This window comes from Lepeophtheirus salmonis, chromosome 5 (assembly GCF_016086655.4).
Source record: "Lepeophtheirus salmonis chromosome 5, UVic_Lsal_1.4, whole genome shotgun sequence".
Classification (NCBI taxonomy): Eukaryota; Metazoa; Arthropoda; class Copepoda; order Siphonostomatoida; family Caligidae; genus Lepeophtheirus; species Lepeophtheirus salmonis.
The window spans coordinates 62,529,722-62,547,058 of NC_052135.2; the positions used below are offsets into that span (position 1 = coordinate 62,529,722).

Here is a 17,337-nt window from a genome sequence, read left to right on the forward strand (position 1 = left end):
AAATTTCTATCAACTTTTATCTCCTAGAAATTGATTACAAACTGTTTTTGAGGATTATTATTATTGTAACATTGTAGCCAGTTTTGCCGTTAACTAATATCTTTGAATAATATTGTTATTAGTTGATATACTTTCATCTCAACACAAAATTTACTCATTGTCGAATGATTTGATATATTCAAGGCTAATTACAAAGGGTACAGTTACTAAGAGTCCAGCAGTTTTCCTAGAATCGTATAATATAATCTTATTTATTATTTAACATAATTAAACTTCACATCGAGCATGTTTTTTTAAAAAATCCAAAATAGGGCCTTGAAAAGTTTTTTGAGACTTAATTTTCCCAATTTATAGTACGCATAATCATGAAAAGAATAATGATTTATTGATCAAAAGATATTTAAACTTAAAGCAATATCTCAACTGATGTAACTGTTCCTGTTTATAGGTAACAAATAAAGGACTGCATTCAAATACTACATGTATAATGTCTAAATAGGTTCAAGTAATAGCAAATAGATTCGTATTTTATGGGTAATTTTGTCGTGTATGAGTCCAACTTTCTCAGAGTAAGTGAAACAAAATCAAAAAGTGTTGCATCTACCTCCGTCTTCCCTATATACATATATTTTATACAAAATAATTTAAGTACGATTTCTTAAAGATTAAGTTAACCTAATCCATTTTATAACTTAAAATACCATCCCAAGCTAATACTCTATTAATGTGTTCCATTAGAGTTATATATTTATACATATACTTTTTCCTGATCCCTTCTTATAAATCAAGGCTTGTTATATTTTTTTCTCTTTGTTTGGAACATATGTATATAGAAACATACATACTCGGAGAAGGTTTAAACATAAGCCTTATAAAAAAACTTAGGTATTATTGCAAACTTATATATATAGGTACATTTTTTTATATGTTTTGCCTCATCCCCATACATGTAGAATATTAATTATTTATTTATGGTTATATATATATATATACATAACTATAGGTATTCATGTTCCTGACATAATTAATATGCTTCAAAAAGAAAATGCTTCCCGTGACGTTATTTTTGCCCCAATTATGTTCAATCTATTTACAAATTCCCTTAATTAGCACACGGCTTAGTGGTTGCTCAAAAGGCTTTGTAAATATTAATCAAAGGTTCGTTAAAATTTGCTTTACGAGGGTGGTCTGAAAGGTTTCCGACCTCTACGTCAAAAAAACACCGCACGTAAATTTAAGGTAGTTACACCTACTTAGAAACAGTTGATAGTTATTCACCAAATTTTCAGGGATGTTTAGTTGTTAAAGAACAGTCGTTTCAGTGAGTTGATGTAATTTTTTTTTTTGAAAATGGACAAAATCGAGTATCGGTTTGCCATTAAATATTTGTTTTTGAAAGTGTAACCTTTATATAAATTCCAACAATATTAGATATATACAGGCTTATTTTAATCAAATTTGACACGTCAAAGTCAATTTAACGCGAAGTAATTAAGCAAAAAGCCAATAAGTTTCTTGTTAACAATTATCTTGCATAGAAACACACTGAGTATGATTTGGACGAGTGACGGGAGCATCGCTGGAATAAATATGTAGTTACAAGGAGACTATGTTGAAAAATGAATTTAAAAAATCAGAAAAGTTTCTTATATCTCTGTTAGATCGGAAATTTTCCACACCACCCTTGTATACATCATTTTTGGCTGGCTTCTTATACAATTTATGACGTCCATAAAATATTATATCAGTAAAATGTTAAAAAATTATAATGAACCTAGTAATCATAAATCTTCCAAAAATAGTTAAAATGCCCTTTAAAAAGTAGAGACTACAACATAACTATGAATGTGGAGTATCTAATTATTAAAAATGGGACTAAAATATTAATATTACAAACTGTCAAAAACATTACATACCCTCTACATGCAATTTATTAAAAATAATTTGCAATGAGTTTTATAATTAGGATAAAAAGATTATTTTTAAAAAGTAATTTAATGATTTTTATTTTTTTTTATTTTCCAAAAACTTTCTTAGAAACGAAAAGATAACAATTTGTAATAAATTGTATAACAAAAGACATTTACAAATGTATCTTATTTCTGCAATTACTTTTTCAAAATACCAATATGACATTATCTATATTAATATGGAATTAAAAGTTGCTTATCTATGAATCAATGAATAATAATGATTGTATCTAATTTGTGAAGATTATTTCTCAACTCACAAAATGTAGTTAGCTCATTACTATTATTTTTGGCAACGTACAAGTATCTTTAGGCTCGTTTAAACGTGCATGTATATTAGTTATTTTAAGATTTAGTGATAAGTGATTCACAAAATAATATTTTGTCTATTAGGGTTACACAATAAAGCTTCCAGTATAACTTCATTTTTTACCAGAATACAGAATGTATGTTCATTGAACATACAATTAAACCTTGATACACATACGACTCTTAAATCGAACAATTTAGTATTTGACCTAAATTGTACCCAAATTCACATACAAATTTAGACAGCAAATATGTTTGTCCTTTATATTTTTTATTATTGTTTTAATAGCATTCAATTATTCAATCTTTTTCTGAATTGGAGAAACTACCTTGTAAGTAACAAGATTAATAGAAATATAAGATTTTACTGTAACGATTGTCAGACGGACATTTGACTTCCTTCACACTTTTTAATAGTGACATCATAGAGTATAAGCTGTATCATCAATTAAATTGAAAATTCTAGAAATCCCGATTGTATGATGGTCTAACCTTGTATTTCGATTACCTTGGAATGTACAATACAAATAACGAACAATAACCCCATTTTTTTATAAATATAATGAACTTTTCATTTTATATCACTTTAACAAAATTTATAGTTCGTCGTAAAAGGGTTACATAATAAAGTATATTAAAAATTAATATCTTAAAAGTTATTTAAGATTTACTACTTGATATTTTTTTATATGTTTATCAAACTATTAAGATCTACTACTATTATATATAAATATTGATGCTCTCTGTTGATCATATACTTTTATTTTATTTTATAGGTTATTCTTCCATTTTATTAAGTAAAGCAAATAGAAATAAACCATTTTAACATATTTAATTAACGGTTTACAATTAGAAAACATAAAAGGGTTGGTATCATTTCTTTGTTTTTTCAAATTTCCCCCTTTGACTGTTAAGGTTGAAAGTGGATTAAAAAGCTGGATTAATGTAGGAGTACTCAAAAATAAATCTGCAAATACTCATTTGATATTTTTTACAATGAAAATAAAAATAAATAAAGTCAAAAATACATACATATACATAGATAGATAAATCCAATTAATTTAAAAAAGATGTCTTGCTCTAAGGCTCAATAGGTGAAAATGGATATGGCATACTATTAAATGAGTAAATATAAATATGTTGTAGAGCTTGAGGGCTGTGCAAAATCTTCTTTGCTCTACTGTTAATATATTGTACTTATAAAACTTTTTAATAAGTTATATTGCAGGATGAATGAATATAAGTAAATTCGTATAAATAAGAAATATGAACAATCAAAAAACATTTCCGGCAAGATTATCATAATAACAAGGCTTATAAAATTTAAAAATCCCTAGTAGCAGTTTTGTTAGACCGAAAGGAAATGCCAGTACTTTTTATATTTTTAATTGTTATATTTTATGTATTAGACTAGTCCATTTTAACTCTTTTTTTTTTGAAATTTTTACTTTTCATTGCCTAATAGCCTGTATTTGGCAAAACAGGAACACTGACAAACTTTGAACAATTCTTAAAAGTGGAAAAAATGGAACAACGAATATCAATGTAGAGTGCGCTCGGGAAAAATTATTCCCTTGAAGTCAATGTGCGTAGTTTTTTTTTTAATATGAGCATATATCAAATGTCTGGGATCACTTAAAGATGTGTTTTTTATTTGAATTTTAAAATATTTTGAAATGCTCAAGCTTATATATATTTTCATATTGTCCTCAATAAAAAAAAAAATTTTATTAACATAAAACTTCAGAGCATCTTTTTACATGCGTAAATTATTTTATAAATAATAACATTAATTTTTTCTTAAGTTATTATGTTTGATTAAAATTGGAATATGAATGAATTTATTTATGCCGATTAGAAAATGAAAATAAGAAACCGAAAATACTATATAGTCAATAAATTTTTAAAAATGTCTTAAAAGACATTACTGTTATCGTTGTCATGACGTTTCATTAGATCGGCTGCAACCAGCTATGAGAGAAAATAAATAAACACTACAACTCCGTGTTCAGAAAAGGCATAGGTAAGAGTTACTTCATTTTCAATCCTCAATTCTACTATTAGGTGAACAAGGACTAAGGCTTAAAACTCAAAATCAAACACTCATTGTTAATCTCTGTTTTTCAATTGTACAGTTTTAGAAAAAAAACCTACAAAAGTTGCACTCTAAAAATTGCTTAGATACTAACAACCCTACTCATCATCTTCAGACCGTTCCTCTTATGACACAGTGTTTTCTTCTGTTTGTTAGATAGCCTATCTAGCAGAGTGCTTAAAATTTTAGAAGGCCGAGTCCTCAGAACGTTGGGTTAGTTTTTGCGAACCCTGAATATATAAATTAGTTAAATATTTACCCTTTCAGATCCTCCATCCAAACGTTGACCATTCAAATACCAAACTATTTGTGCTGGAGGACGTGATCCAGTACTTCGACAATGAACTTCAGATTTCTTTCCAACGACAAACTGCTGTATCTTATTTGTAATATTGACGGATGTTGGTGGAACTATATAGCATGGGTAAGACAGAAAAAAAGGTTATAGTGTAAGTATCAATTTGTTTTCATTGTAAAATTTACATGACTTATAAATATTATGCATGCAAAAAATAATACTTTATTTTATTTTTTCTTGATATTTACAGAAGTTGTTCAATCGGAACAATATATGGGAGGCGTGACAGATAATTGATAGCTTACATATGTACATGTAAGGCTATAAAAAATATATTTTCACAAAGGGATCAATTTATTTACTCATCTGTGCAGAAAGTAAGATGTACCTATTTATTACAATGTATCGAAATTCTCAATAATTACAAACCCAAATACTGAGCCATATACATAAAATATATTATTATAACATATTCTGATTGCATTTGAGACATACTAACGAACATACAAAGCAAAATCTTAATTTACATCTTGTTTCCTCTTCCCCATTATGATATGCGGCCGTCAACACAAAAGAAAGCTAGGATGTTTTTTTCCTCAAAATTGAGTCTGGGTTACACTTGTAGTCTTGTAATTTTAGCAAAAATTTAACGTCTTAATGAAATAATTAGAAATAGAGAGATGATATTTCAAAGCTATATTTGGTCAAAATGAATTGCATTTTATTTTTTATGGAAGATTAATTTCAAGCCCAATGAGGTGAGAACATGAATTAGGTCTTTAATATTATCATTTTGAAATGTATTTCCGTCTTCGAAAGAAAGCATCCACGGGTCTTACATCATTACTCTAACAAGAATTCTTCCTATATTGATAAACTTTCATTTATGTCAACCCCTCCTCTACTAAATTACTTGTATCTATGTGTTCAGCGATTTCCAACCCTTTTTAAAAGCTTTTCTTCTTCATTTTTGCCAATTTATCCTCATTTTTGTTCTTTGTAATCTTAACAAATATGATATTTTTGAATAACAAACAAACTTTACAATACATTAAATAATGTAAGACAAAACTGCCATTCACCCTGATTAATACTTCTTTAATAAGGTAAAATACATTATAGATTTTTATAGTTCATTAGTTAAAAACCGATTAATGATATTAATGAAGTATATCAAGTTAAAATCACGAAATATGCCTGTCTGATAAGCAAACACCTATTTTAGAATAAATTAAAAAAAGATTGAATTACAATAAATTACAGTGTTTCCTCTAACGTTTTCCTATTTAATTGGCATTTAACTAAATATCCAAAATGTTTCAAACAATTTTTTTATAACATTATTCCTCTTCTATCTTAGAGGGCTTCAGTTTTCAGACGATGGTGGGAGGCAAAATTATACCTTCGTCACAGAGATCAGGTCCATAGAATAAAATTGAGATGGTTAAAAAGACATTAGTAACGGTTTGTGTTTCAAAAGGGAATTTCCAGTGTTTAGCCTGATGAAGTTATTTTTTGTAAAAGCAAATAGTCTTGAATTGGTAGTTTGGGTTATTTTTTTATAAATAAAGATTATAGTTCCAATAACAGTTTAACTATCAATGTACCCTATAGGCTAAGTAAGGATCATATGAATTATTTTCAGGATACCAAATTAATTAGAGCATGAATTTGATTGTTCAAAATTTTATAAATCAGTGCATGAATATGAGTAGTGAAAGCTACATTTACTAATTAAACATTATAAATCGAATATTTTATGAGTATTAATATTTATAGATTTTATTTGCACGTTGTCCATTTTTCAAATACGTTTTTCTACTTTTTAAAGTCTTGAATATGGACTTGCTCTACCCAAATGAACCCATGTTAAGTTGTAATCAATTTCAAACATTTATAAAAGAATAGTTTCACAATTGGAGTATTTGACAATCTGCCAATAGATGTTGTGCTTTTTTTTCTATGACATTCTGGAAGAAACGCAGATGGTTACAATAAGGATTGATTTTTCATTTGCCATTTTAGTGACAAGAAATCTATAGCAATTTTGTATAATATGTTTCGAATTTCTTACAAAATAAATAACAGATCACGTTTGCTGGATTTGATTAAATAAATATAGAAGCCTTGAATCAAACTGGTTAAATTATAAGCTCTTTGAGCATGCATTGACAATATAGAAAAACAAATACGTACAATAACTTTTTATTTTTTTAACACCTAAAAATAGGATGACATAACTTGGGGTTCCTTCCAAAGCCATGGGTAATTTAGATCAACTTAATACTATGAGGAACCTTTTGTTAACTTAATGGCAGAATTTGAAATAGAATTATAATTGTTTCAAGAAATAAGTATTATTAGACAGATCTTAAAATATAGTTATAAAAAAGGTGTGATTATTTCGCCAAAAAGTACATTATTTATAAACTAATTTTATTCTACATTTTTTAATGAATCTAAATGTAATTTTCTGTTCAAAACTTATTTTTTATCGATAATATAAGTTAGTTAAAAGAATTTAATCTTCTGTTTTTCTGTAAGGAAAAATAAAAATTTAGAATACATTTTTCCGAAATAGTAAATTAATTTTCTTATTTTGAGGTTATAATCATAAGAAATAATCAAGTTTTGTAATTTGATCAATTTTTAAAATGGATAAATTATGACATCCCCATTTCCCTTTGACTACTTTGAAAAAGTCTAAAAAATATTTTAGATATGATATATATATATATAACATATTCTAATATTACTTAATACTTTGTGCATAGGTTTGTATTTTAGAAAAGAGACGTATTGTTCTTGGATTTAAAAAAAAAAGTGAATATGAACTATATCGATACATTTGCATTATCTAATTTTAATTTTAAAATGTATTGTTAGTTGTAAGCAAAGTTAACGAATTTTCACAATACTGAAATAATAAAATTGTCAGATTTAACTGCCCTAATGGGCTATTGAGTGTAATTATTAACGCTTATCCTTTATAGTTTTTTGAATTCAGATTTTTTTTGCTACTTTACCTCTCTTATTAAATCAAAACTTAACCATAAGCAAAATCAGGAAAATTGTGACTAATAATCGAAAGGAGAGGATCTGACTGATCAAAGAAATTTATTTTTTGGAAATAGTAAAATTCTAAGTTGATCAAGTCTATAGAGATTGTGGTAAATAAAAATCGGTATATACTAGTTTTTTGAAAGAAAATGGTTATATGCAAAAATAAAATTTATATTTCCTCTCTGCATTTAAATTAATAAATAAGTTATCGACTCACATATCATCCTTGTGTTTATATTTCTTTTATAATACATACAAATTTAATTAGGTGTAGATGTTGTTACTTTGACGCGCTCCTTTAAGCAAACCTAAGCACGTAGGCAGCTATTTTTTTAAATCTGCACCTGTTGAAAAGCAATGGAATCAAACTACGAATTCGTTGTCCCAAATATTTTGAAAAGGGACGGTGTCCTTTTTAAAATCTGATAGGGATTGACAACATAACAATTCTTCAAAATCTGGGACTCAGTGGGACATTCCTTCGCTAGGTTAAGAGGAAATTTAATGCAGCAGCTGGACTACGCTCCATGCCTAACCCCGAAAAAAGTCTCAATTACTCAAAAAAAAAAAAAAAAAAAAAATGACAAATACATCTCACAAGAATTTTTACCATAAAACTTACTTGAAATGAATCCGATAGATTTTTTTTTGTGCTGGGCAAAGTCAAACGGCAAACCAACCTAACCCCTGCAATACCAAAGACTTACTTATAAGTCGGATAAGGATAAATTCTTGAACGCCTTCTTGCGCTTTCGGCCTCGTATACAGACTGTAGGTGAGGCTAGAGGTGACTTCATTAAATATAATAAATCAAAATCTATCAAGCTTTCCGTATCTGGTCTAATTTTTTTAATCTGGTAACTGGTTGGATAGAAAATTGATTTTCTAGAAAAATTATTTTCCAAGCACATATAGCTTACGCATCCTGTACATATTTGATTACAAATATAATAAAGTAAATCGAAAAACACGGCTCTACCTTATGTCGAACATGGATGATAGATGTTTACTATCTGAAATATTGGCACCATCAGACTATATATAAATAAACGTCTTTAGTAATTCATTATCCCTAGTATCTACCTTCATATTAGGAATGTATAAACTCATATATATGTATATATAGAAATAGACATATATTTCATTCATCAATAGTCCTTTTCGCTCTTTCCTTATAACCGTTGTTATTTTTAAAAAAATGGTTTCTCATTTAATATGACTGTAAATGTAATTTATTAACATTTTTTTCATTGCCTTTTTTCGTTTTTTTTTTTTTCAATAGGTCCATCAATCTTAAGGAATAAACAAATAAATGAGAAACCTTTGAGAATAATTTGTATACATACATATAAAAGTTTTACCCTCTCATTTGTTAACAAAGATAGACAAAGAATTACGATCTTCTAATGTAAATACATATTTAAATGTAATCTCAAAATCATTTCGATATTTTTTCTTGCATGATGTATTGAATAGGATTTCTTAGTAGCTTATTCAATTGCAATTTTAATGAATACACTACTTCTCAAACATTTTTAATTTCTGCCTTGCCTCTGGTTTAGGTATTCTTCCATCAAAGGAGAATTAAGGCTGCTTCCTCAGGAGTGGATTTATAGGAAGTCGTAGGAACTTCAGCTCCTACCTCTCAAAACATTTAAATCTAATTTTTACTAAACATCTCTCGAAAATTAGTATAGAACAGCACTTACACCTTTCTTATGGTGTGAATCACGAACCTGAACTGATGTGTACAGTTAACCTTCTGCTAATTCCCTGGAGTGTTCCTTCATCCTGTAACATCATTGTAATATTTTTTGGGGATATAATTTGACTCCACTTTTTATCAAAAATTTTATACTTTCTGTATGCATCTTTTTATAATGGTACTTAATTAGTTCCTGAGTTATTAATACATTCTGTAATTCACTAAGTAGATTTCAAAGAATATTTCTTATGCGTTCATATTATATTATCTACCTCAACAACGAATTGTAGAAAAAGGAAGATGGAAGGGAAATGGTAAACGTCTACCATTATAAATTATTCACTCATAGGTATAAAGCACAAAAGTAAATAGTATTTAATTTTGTTTGTTGGTCTATTGGGTAGCCATTGAAATCTGAACACTTACTAATTCAATAATAAATGAAGGTTGAGTGATTGAAATTAATTCATATTTTGATATATTAAAACTTAAGCAATTTGTTACAAAACAAAATAAACCTGAGCTCTCAAGCTTACGAATCAGTCGAGAAAATTACACTTGAACGTGATCGACAAATTTCCAATTGCAGACTCGAAGAAGTTGGGCGTCTCCAGCACCACTATCTATGCTGTCATTAAGTCCAAAACGTTGTAGAGGAAGAAGGATTATGTCCAAAAGGCCATACTGCATCCGGAGAAGTTAAAGAAAATATCCCAAGCCAATCCCCTCAAATCACTGTGGGCCCATGCAAGAGATGCAGGGGTTTCACACAAGACTGTCCAGAGAGCTATCAACAAGTGAATAGAGGCCACTTTTAACACCAGCTATGAAAAAACCCCATCTCCTCCGTTACAGGACTCTTTTGAACTCTTTTTTGACACTTTAGGGCCCCTACATCCCTGATGTCCACCCCCCTGACTACACCTTTTGGTTTTATGTCGAAGGGAAGACCTGCAGTGTCTGTCATCTACCCACCGAGACCTTCCAAGCCACTTTAATAAATATGAACTCCTGGCATGTAAAAATAAATGAAATCTCACAGTCTTTTAGGCAACTCATTTTCAATTTTTGTTTCCAAAGCTATTATCATAATTGTGTTGTATTCTTGAGAAGAGAACCTGTAAGTATTGAGTAATAATGTGTGAATGTGTTTTTTTCTCAAAAATATCCATCTCAATGTTGGGGTAGCTAAACACCCAAAGGAAGTACGTGTATTTGGACTGACAGCGATTACTTAAGGAATAACTTCATTAGTGCCTTTCTTATTATACGTGTCGGGTATTTGATAATCCCAGAACCAATATATGGTATTATAAAAAGTTATGAGAGCAAGATACTTCAAGAATTCAGCACAATCTCTTCCAAAAATCTATTTATACAAGGAGAAAAAGCTTATATTGTACAACAACTTTCTTTAGATATAATGTGATAGAAGCATTTTTTTACGATATATACTTTTTACAAGTATGAGTATTTCTAGTTTTTGTGTGACAGATTATTGACCATTTTCTTAAGAGTAGAAATCAAGTGGATGATGAATGATGCTGTTTGAAGGGAAACATGTTTTAAGCACGCACTTCTTTAAAGTAGTGTTTAGAGTGAAAAAAAGAAAAGAAAAAGGTAATGGTTTATTGGTTTTCAATTGAATATTTTCTATCAAACTATATAAACTAAATAATTAATCATTGGAATGAAAAAATTATTAATGTTATATATATATTTTATTTATTTTAGAAAGTAGGGAGCTTTTTTAATTATATATTTAGATATTTATGTAGGTATAGAGCTTATTGATTTTATTGAAAGGTAGTTAAAATACATTTGTATTGTTTGCTACATTATTTGCATTTTTGGCACAATAAACATTGCATAAATATTTAAAAAAATGTATTTTAGATAGTAATGTGAAATGTGCATTGTGCACTACTTTTAAATGTTACTATTCTTTTATACACTAGTAATGTACCGCCACAGAAACAATCTTTATCAAACATCAAGCAATTAAAAATTGCCAATTTGTTTTTTCTTTAAATATATTAAGTGTTTTATTATTTCATTAGCATATTTCGGATCATAATGGACTTTTCGTTTAAATTTCTGGGAAGGGCTGTAAAATTTAGGAATGTTAGCTATAATATAAACTAATAGTATTAAATTAGGGATTTGTCTGCCATATGCAGCTTAGCAAGAACTTTCAAGGACATCTCAGATTGGAGTGCAGTCAAAAAAGTTTTGAAGCCAGAAAATTGGTGGTTTTTAAACACAAAGCTTGTGTTGTTATGATCCTATGGCCAGATGCTGAGTTTTGTTGTCATCAATAATTCCCTTTGGGGTATTTGGAATCCAACCAGGGCCTCTTTCGTCACTTTCTGTGTCATTTTAGCTTCAATTTCAAAGTCTTCAATGATAATTTTGTTGTGTCCTCCACTCCCTGTCTTCCCGGAAATGTTCTCACTGCAGTTATTAAGCCTCCTTGCATCAAAACGAGCTCAACAGAACAATCTACAATGCTCGCAACCTCCTGTATTGAGTGATGGTTGTGTAGAAAATATTTTTGCCTCAAACTGTCATTGTTTGTTGACGTATAGTAACCAATAATACAGTGTATGAAAGACGATTAATTAAGAAAAAAATTATAATAACCCAACATTGATTGCAAGTAATAATTGCAATGTGAGCTCTAATTAGTGTAGTACGATTTGCTTACGTACCTGTATTTCCTTCTTCAGGAGCGAGCGAGTATCGAGCTTACCCTGATTTTGTTCAATATAATAATTTTCCCTGTGCACTTTGTCCATTGAGCTACACCGCTTTACACAATTGGATTATCTGATATAATTTATTAATTAAAATGGAAGATTATAACGAGTCTAAGAATACAAAATTTAATCCATTATTTTATAATGAGAAAAACTATTTTACTATATTTTTTATGCTGGAAAAGAAGTTCCATGAAAATTTTTATCAATCTTTAACAAAGAAAGGAAAAAAAACAAAGATGCCCAATAATGGAAAAAATATTGAATCCATAACACTTAACAAAGAACACAACTACCTCCCAATGCACACAGTGTATCTATCAATGTAAGAAAATAGTCAATGGAATAAACAAAAAAAAATCTTTGATTACTTTAAAAAAACAACAACACATGAATAAAGTAAAAAATAGTAGGCTTTTTGATTTTCTGGAATATTTATTTTCAATTTTGGGATCCCAAGAAAACCAGGATACCATTAGTAAATAACAAAATACTGTCATGTTTAACTAATTCTTTTATTATTTTTTTTAAAGAGATGATAAATTTTTACTAGTCTAGCTCATATTCTGAGTTCTAAATCATTATCAATATTAATGCACAGGTTTTTTTAGAAGCAATGTGTCTGACTAAGCTTGAGCATTCTCCAAAAAAAGCTAGTGACGCCAATGAGTCTTTTTATTTCTTTAAAGCTACATTTTATCGGTAATAAAATACAGTACAAAACTTTAAATCTGATTATATGCTTTTATTTTTTTATCTGGTAAAGACATTGTTCGGGATTCATTAACATATTAAGTAATTTTTAATGGAGGTTTAGTGAGATTATTTAACTGTTTTACTTCATAGTTGCTTTTCCTTTTGACTTCTTTGTTCCTTCTTTTTTTCAATTTAATATTTTTACTATAAGAATATCAAATTATACCTTGCCAAAATCCAAAAACTAATTTTTTAAAATTATTTTAAATAAAAATTAAGTTTTTTACGGTGTCTCATATTTCCAAAAATTAATTTTTTATATTTTAATAGATATTTATGAGTGACAATTGAATGAAATAAATAATAAAATTTTATAAAATTTAAGCGATATAATTATAATAATCGTAGAACTGCTTATCATGTAATAAATACGTTTTGTTTGCCACAAGTTAACTAAACGCTTTAAAAAAAGGATGATGACTAAGGCAGGGTTAAATGCTGGATTTCTTGTACAAACCCGAGGAAATTTGAAAGGGGCAAAAAAAAAAATGTTTATAGGGATATGTATGAAATATATATCATAAAATATTTCTTTACGGCGATGAAAGAAATGAAATGAAAAACATTATTTCCTACTCATCATGTAATAACAGTTAAGATAAATTTATAAGATATGACTTTTCACAATGGCATGCCCTTCCCTTTTTTCCTCCTCTTCATTGAGCTTATACATACCTAGTACACATGTACGGGTATATTGATTAAGTGCATCAAAAAGTTCATTGATATATATATCTAATGATCCTGAATGAGATCAATGTGTTCCGGGAGTTTATATTTACACACCAAAATATTGTATGCGTATAAATAAAAAAATAAAAGTTGAGTAACTTTAAAAATATGTGTGTGTATGTATATTACATACTTATTGGGCTATCATGATCATATGATGCATAGAACTATAAAAAAGTATTGACAAGTGGTGTATGTGAATATATATATATATATATAATATTGGTAATTTGTAGAAATAGAGTGGTTGAAAATATGGTCTTAAAAGACAAATAGATTTTTGTAGTTGGAACCTTACTACTTGAGGAATTATTAATAAGAGAATTCATATTTTTCCTTTAATGCAAAATGAGATTGAAGCGTCATCAAATTATTAGAGTGAATTGTCAAAATATAGTTATATATTTGGAAAACTTGCATGAAGTATTTCCTGATTTGAGTCTAAAATTGACTTTGCCTTTCAGAAAACTATGTTTATCGTCTTTATATATTTTTTTTTGTAAATGTGTATATAATTCAACAACGAATCATTGTTTATATGAATTATATATCTGTATGTCTTATTGGAATTAAAGAAACTTAAAAAAATATGTGTCAATTACGTTAATAAGAAATTGTTATTCCTCATATTCCCAAAAGGTACAAATAACAAGTTTACTTTGATTGATTCTCATGAAAAGGGATGTTATCAGGTATAATTTTACATGTAATGTGACATTAAATAAAGATAAAATGTAGGAATCCTATGTTTTGCGGAAAAATTGTGTTACTTAGTTCAAGTGTCCCCTTAAAACCAGCACAGAAGTAAATGTAGTTAAAAAAAAAAAAAAATATTAAAAATTTACTTATGAATATTATTAGCAATAACCCATAAAAATATTACTAATCTTTTTGTATTGAATATTTTTTGATTTTTGACAAAAGTAAGCATTTCAGCAAAATTAAAACTTTGGAAATTTTAATAGAGGTTCGATAGGCAAAAAAGATTTCCTTCAGACCTGAAATTTTGCATAGTGTGTTTTTCAACTGTACATATCAATTTTTTATCGCTAGTTATTTATTAATATCCAAAAAGTGGTTTTACACTCCCCCCAAAAAAAAATAAAAAAATGGCTTACCCGTTTTGTACATTGTACATGTATATCAGTATGTCTATTTGTATATTTTATACCATAGCTTTATTTATGAATGTTCATTTCAATATTTTGTTATTTTGAAACTTTGTCATACTCTTATTGTATATGTTTTAAAAATTCACTTTTTCAAAACATTACATATTATATCGGATACCAATAAATAAATTTATATGGCATGAATTAATATATTTCAACAGTTTTTATATTGGATAATGAGTATGTACAAACAGAATAGTGTTATGATACATATTTCAAATTCGTATAACAGTCACAACATTCGAACAGACACTTTACAATTTCAAAAAATAGTAGAAAAAGACAAAAAAAATTCCTATTTACAGATATGAATAATTAATCCCACATTTTCCTTGCATAACTAGTTATCATCTCTGCAGGTAACTCGTAATTCATTTCGTATATCCTTCCTCAAAATTAGGAAAAACCTAAATGTACATATATTCCTTACTCATTAGTTTTTAACATTATTATGTAAGTATTTAACCCATAAAGGCATGATTAGGTTATTTTCGACCATAATATTCATTATAAATTGTTTGTATAGTAAGTTATTACTTGCTACGGCAAAACATATTATTTTTATTCATACTTAATCTAAAAAATATACAACAATTTTTGTTTTTTTAAATGTTGCAAAACTTAGAATATGTAGTATATAGCCATAGATGTTGTCAAAATTGATCCAATTTATATTTAACGTATTAATGTTCGTTAGTCAGTGCAATATACAGGGAGTGTGAACAAAATCTGCCGCTTCAAAAAAACAACAACTACAAGCTTATTTTATAATATTTTTTGATACAATAAAAAAGAATATCTTTATTAGGATATAGAGCAGCTATCTATTCTGTGGCCCAAAACCCGGTCAATGTGGATACGTAACCCAGAACAGACATTTAGGATCTGCGCTGCTTCTATCTCACTGAATTTCTCCTTGATGCAGATGATAAGAGACTGTTTGGTGTTATGGGAGGAGCGGTTGGTCATGTTCTCCACGTAGGACCAGAAAAAGTAGTCCAACGGGTTCAAATCCGGTGATGAGGGAGGCCAAGAGGAGAAGGGTACGAACGCAAAAGCATTGCTTTTCAGCCATTCTTGGGTCCGCTTAGCTTTGTGGGCCGGAGCCGAGTCCTACTACCTGAGGCCTGTCTCGAAGATGTGGGTTGCCATGACATGCCCCTCACTTGACACGACCCCAAAGACCATGACAGTGGCCGGAAACTTGGTTTTCATGACCCTGGGGACGTCTCTGTTGTTCACGGAAATCCAGCAATGGTTCTGGGAGTTGTGGATTTGATCCTGAACAAAATTCTTCTCATCAGAGAAGAACCAGAGCATGCTCGGCGACTTTGGGATGTTCAATAGCCTAAAGCTTTTGAGCAGCCACAACCCTTGAGTCTTTTCAGTCAAAAGTTAGGCTGTCTGACGACTGTAGACTTGCACCTTAAGTACTCCTTCACACAAGCCCTCATGGTCCACTCGGCCGAGCCTAGGTCCCTCGCCATGGCTCTCATGGAATGCTGGGGTCCTCGTCGATTATGTTGATGAAGGTGACGCCCCAGACAATTCTGGTGCTCCTCTCCTCCTTCTTATTCCTGTCAATAACGTGCATCGGGTGCTTCGTGAGACTTCTGACCGTTCTAACTGGCATTGACAGAAGGCCAGAGATGTCAGCATTGCTTCATTTAATGTAATCACTAAGCATAATCTGAATAGCAGCGCCCCTACGATCTCTTTCCTTGAGCATAATGACTTTTCTTGGGCACTTAAAATGATGTTATCGCTACAAATGGTGAACAATAACTGAAGCCTATGACCCGGGAAAAATTGTAACACCAAAAACAGACGGATCAGACATAAACTAATGGAGTAATGTTGTCTTTAAAATGCAGCATATTTTGTCCACTCACCTTGTATATATTAACCTAATTCATATTAATAGTTCCTAATTCTTTTAAATTTATTTACTTTTTTCGGGTGTTTACTATATTTAATTTCTAATTAAGTAATTGCAATAGTTATGAATAGTGTCGTACATGTATAAACGTTCTATGAAGTTGAATTAAACCTATCTTTGTAAGTCATTTTTAGTTAGTCAGCATTCAGTACTTGATCAGGCTCTTTTTGATTAGGTAAATTTTAACCTTAAATTTAAGGAAATTTTGTGTTTTAAGTCCAGTTTTATGAATAAAAAATGGCACAATTAAGAAAATTATTTTTTTTTTCCTTACAGATTTACTATTCCTACAAGAATAATCAAAATAGTAATAAAAATTTTCGAACTAGAATTGAGTTATGTGTGTTCCTGTCAAATCACTTTGTTTGTCACAAAACCATAAATTTTTGTTTATATGTTTTTTAGCCTGAGCAATTAGAAACACACCGTCATAGTCGATTTTTTAAACTTCCAAATGAAAGACTGAAGTTTAGTATATAAGACTCTACATTATACAGCTTATATTAAAACATTAAACCCGTGACTGTGGTGCCAGGAAA

At 29.1% G+C, this 17,337-nt stretch overlaps 1 protein-coding gene across 1 annotated transcript in view; it reads right to left on the reverse strand.

Annotated features, from left to right (window-relative positions):
• The window catches only part of LOC121117601 (neural cell adhesion molecule 2), a 434,435-nt gene that overhangs the window by 145,304 nt on the left and 271,794 nt on the right, over positions 1-17,337 (reverse strand). Inside the window, exon 6 of the mRNA XM_071888883.1 lies at positions 4,634-4,785. Coding sequence (XP_071744984.1) covers positions 4,634-4,785 — 152 coding nt within the window. The remainder of the gene's footprint in view (positions 1-4,633; positions 4,786-17,337) is intronic.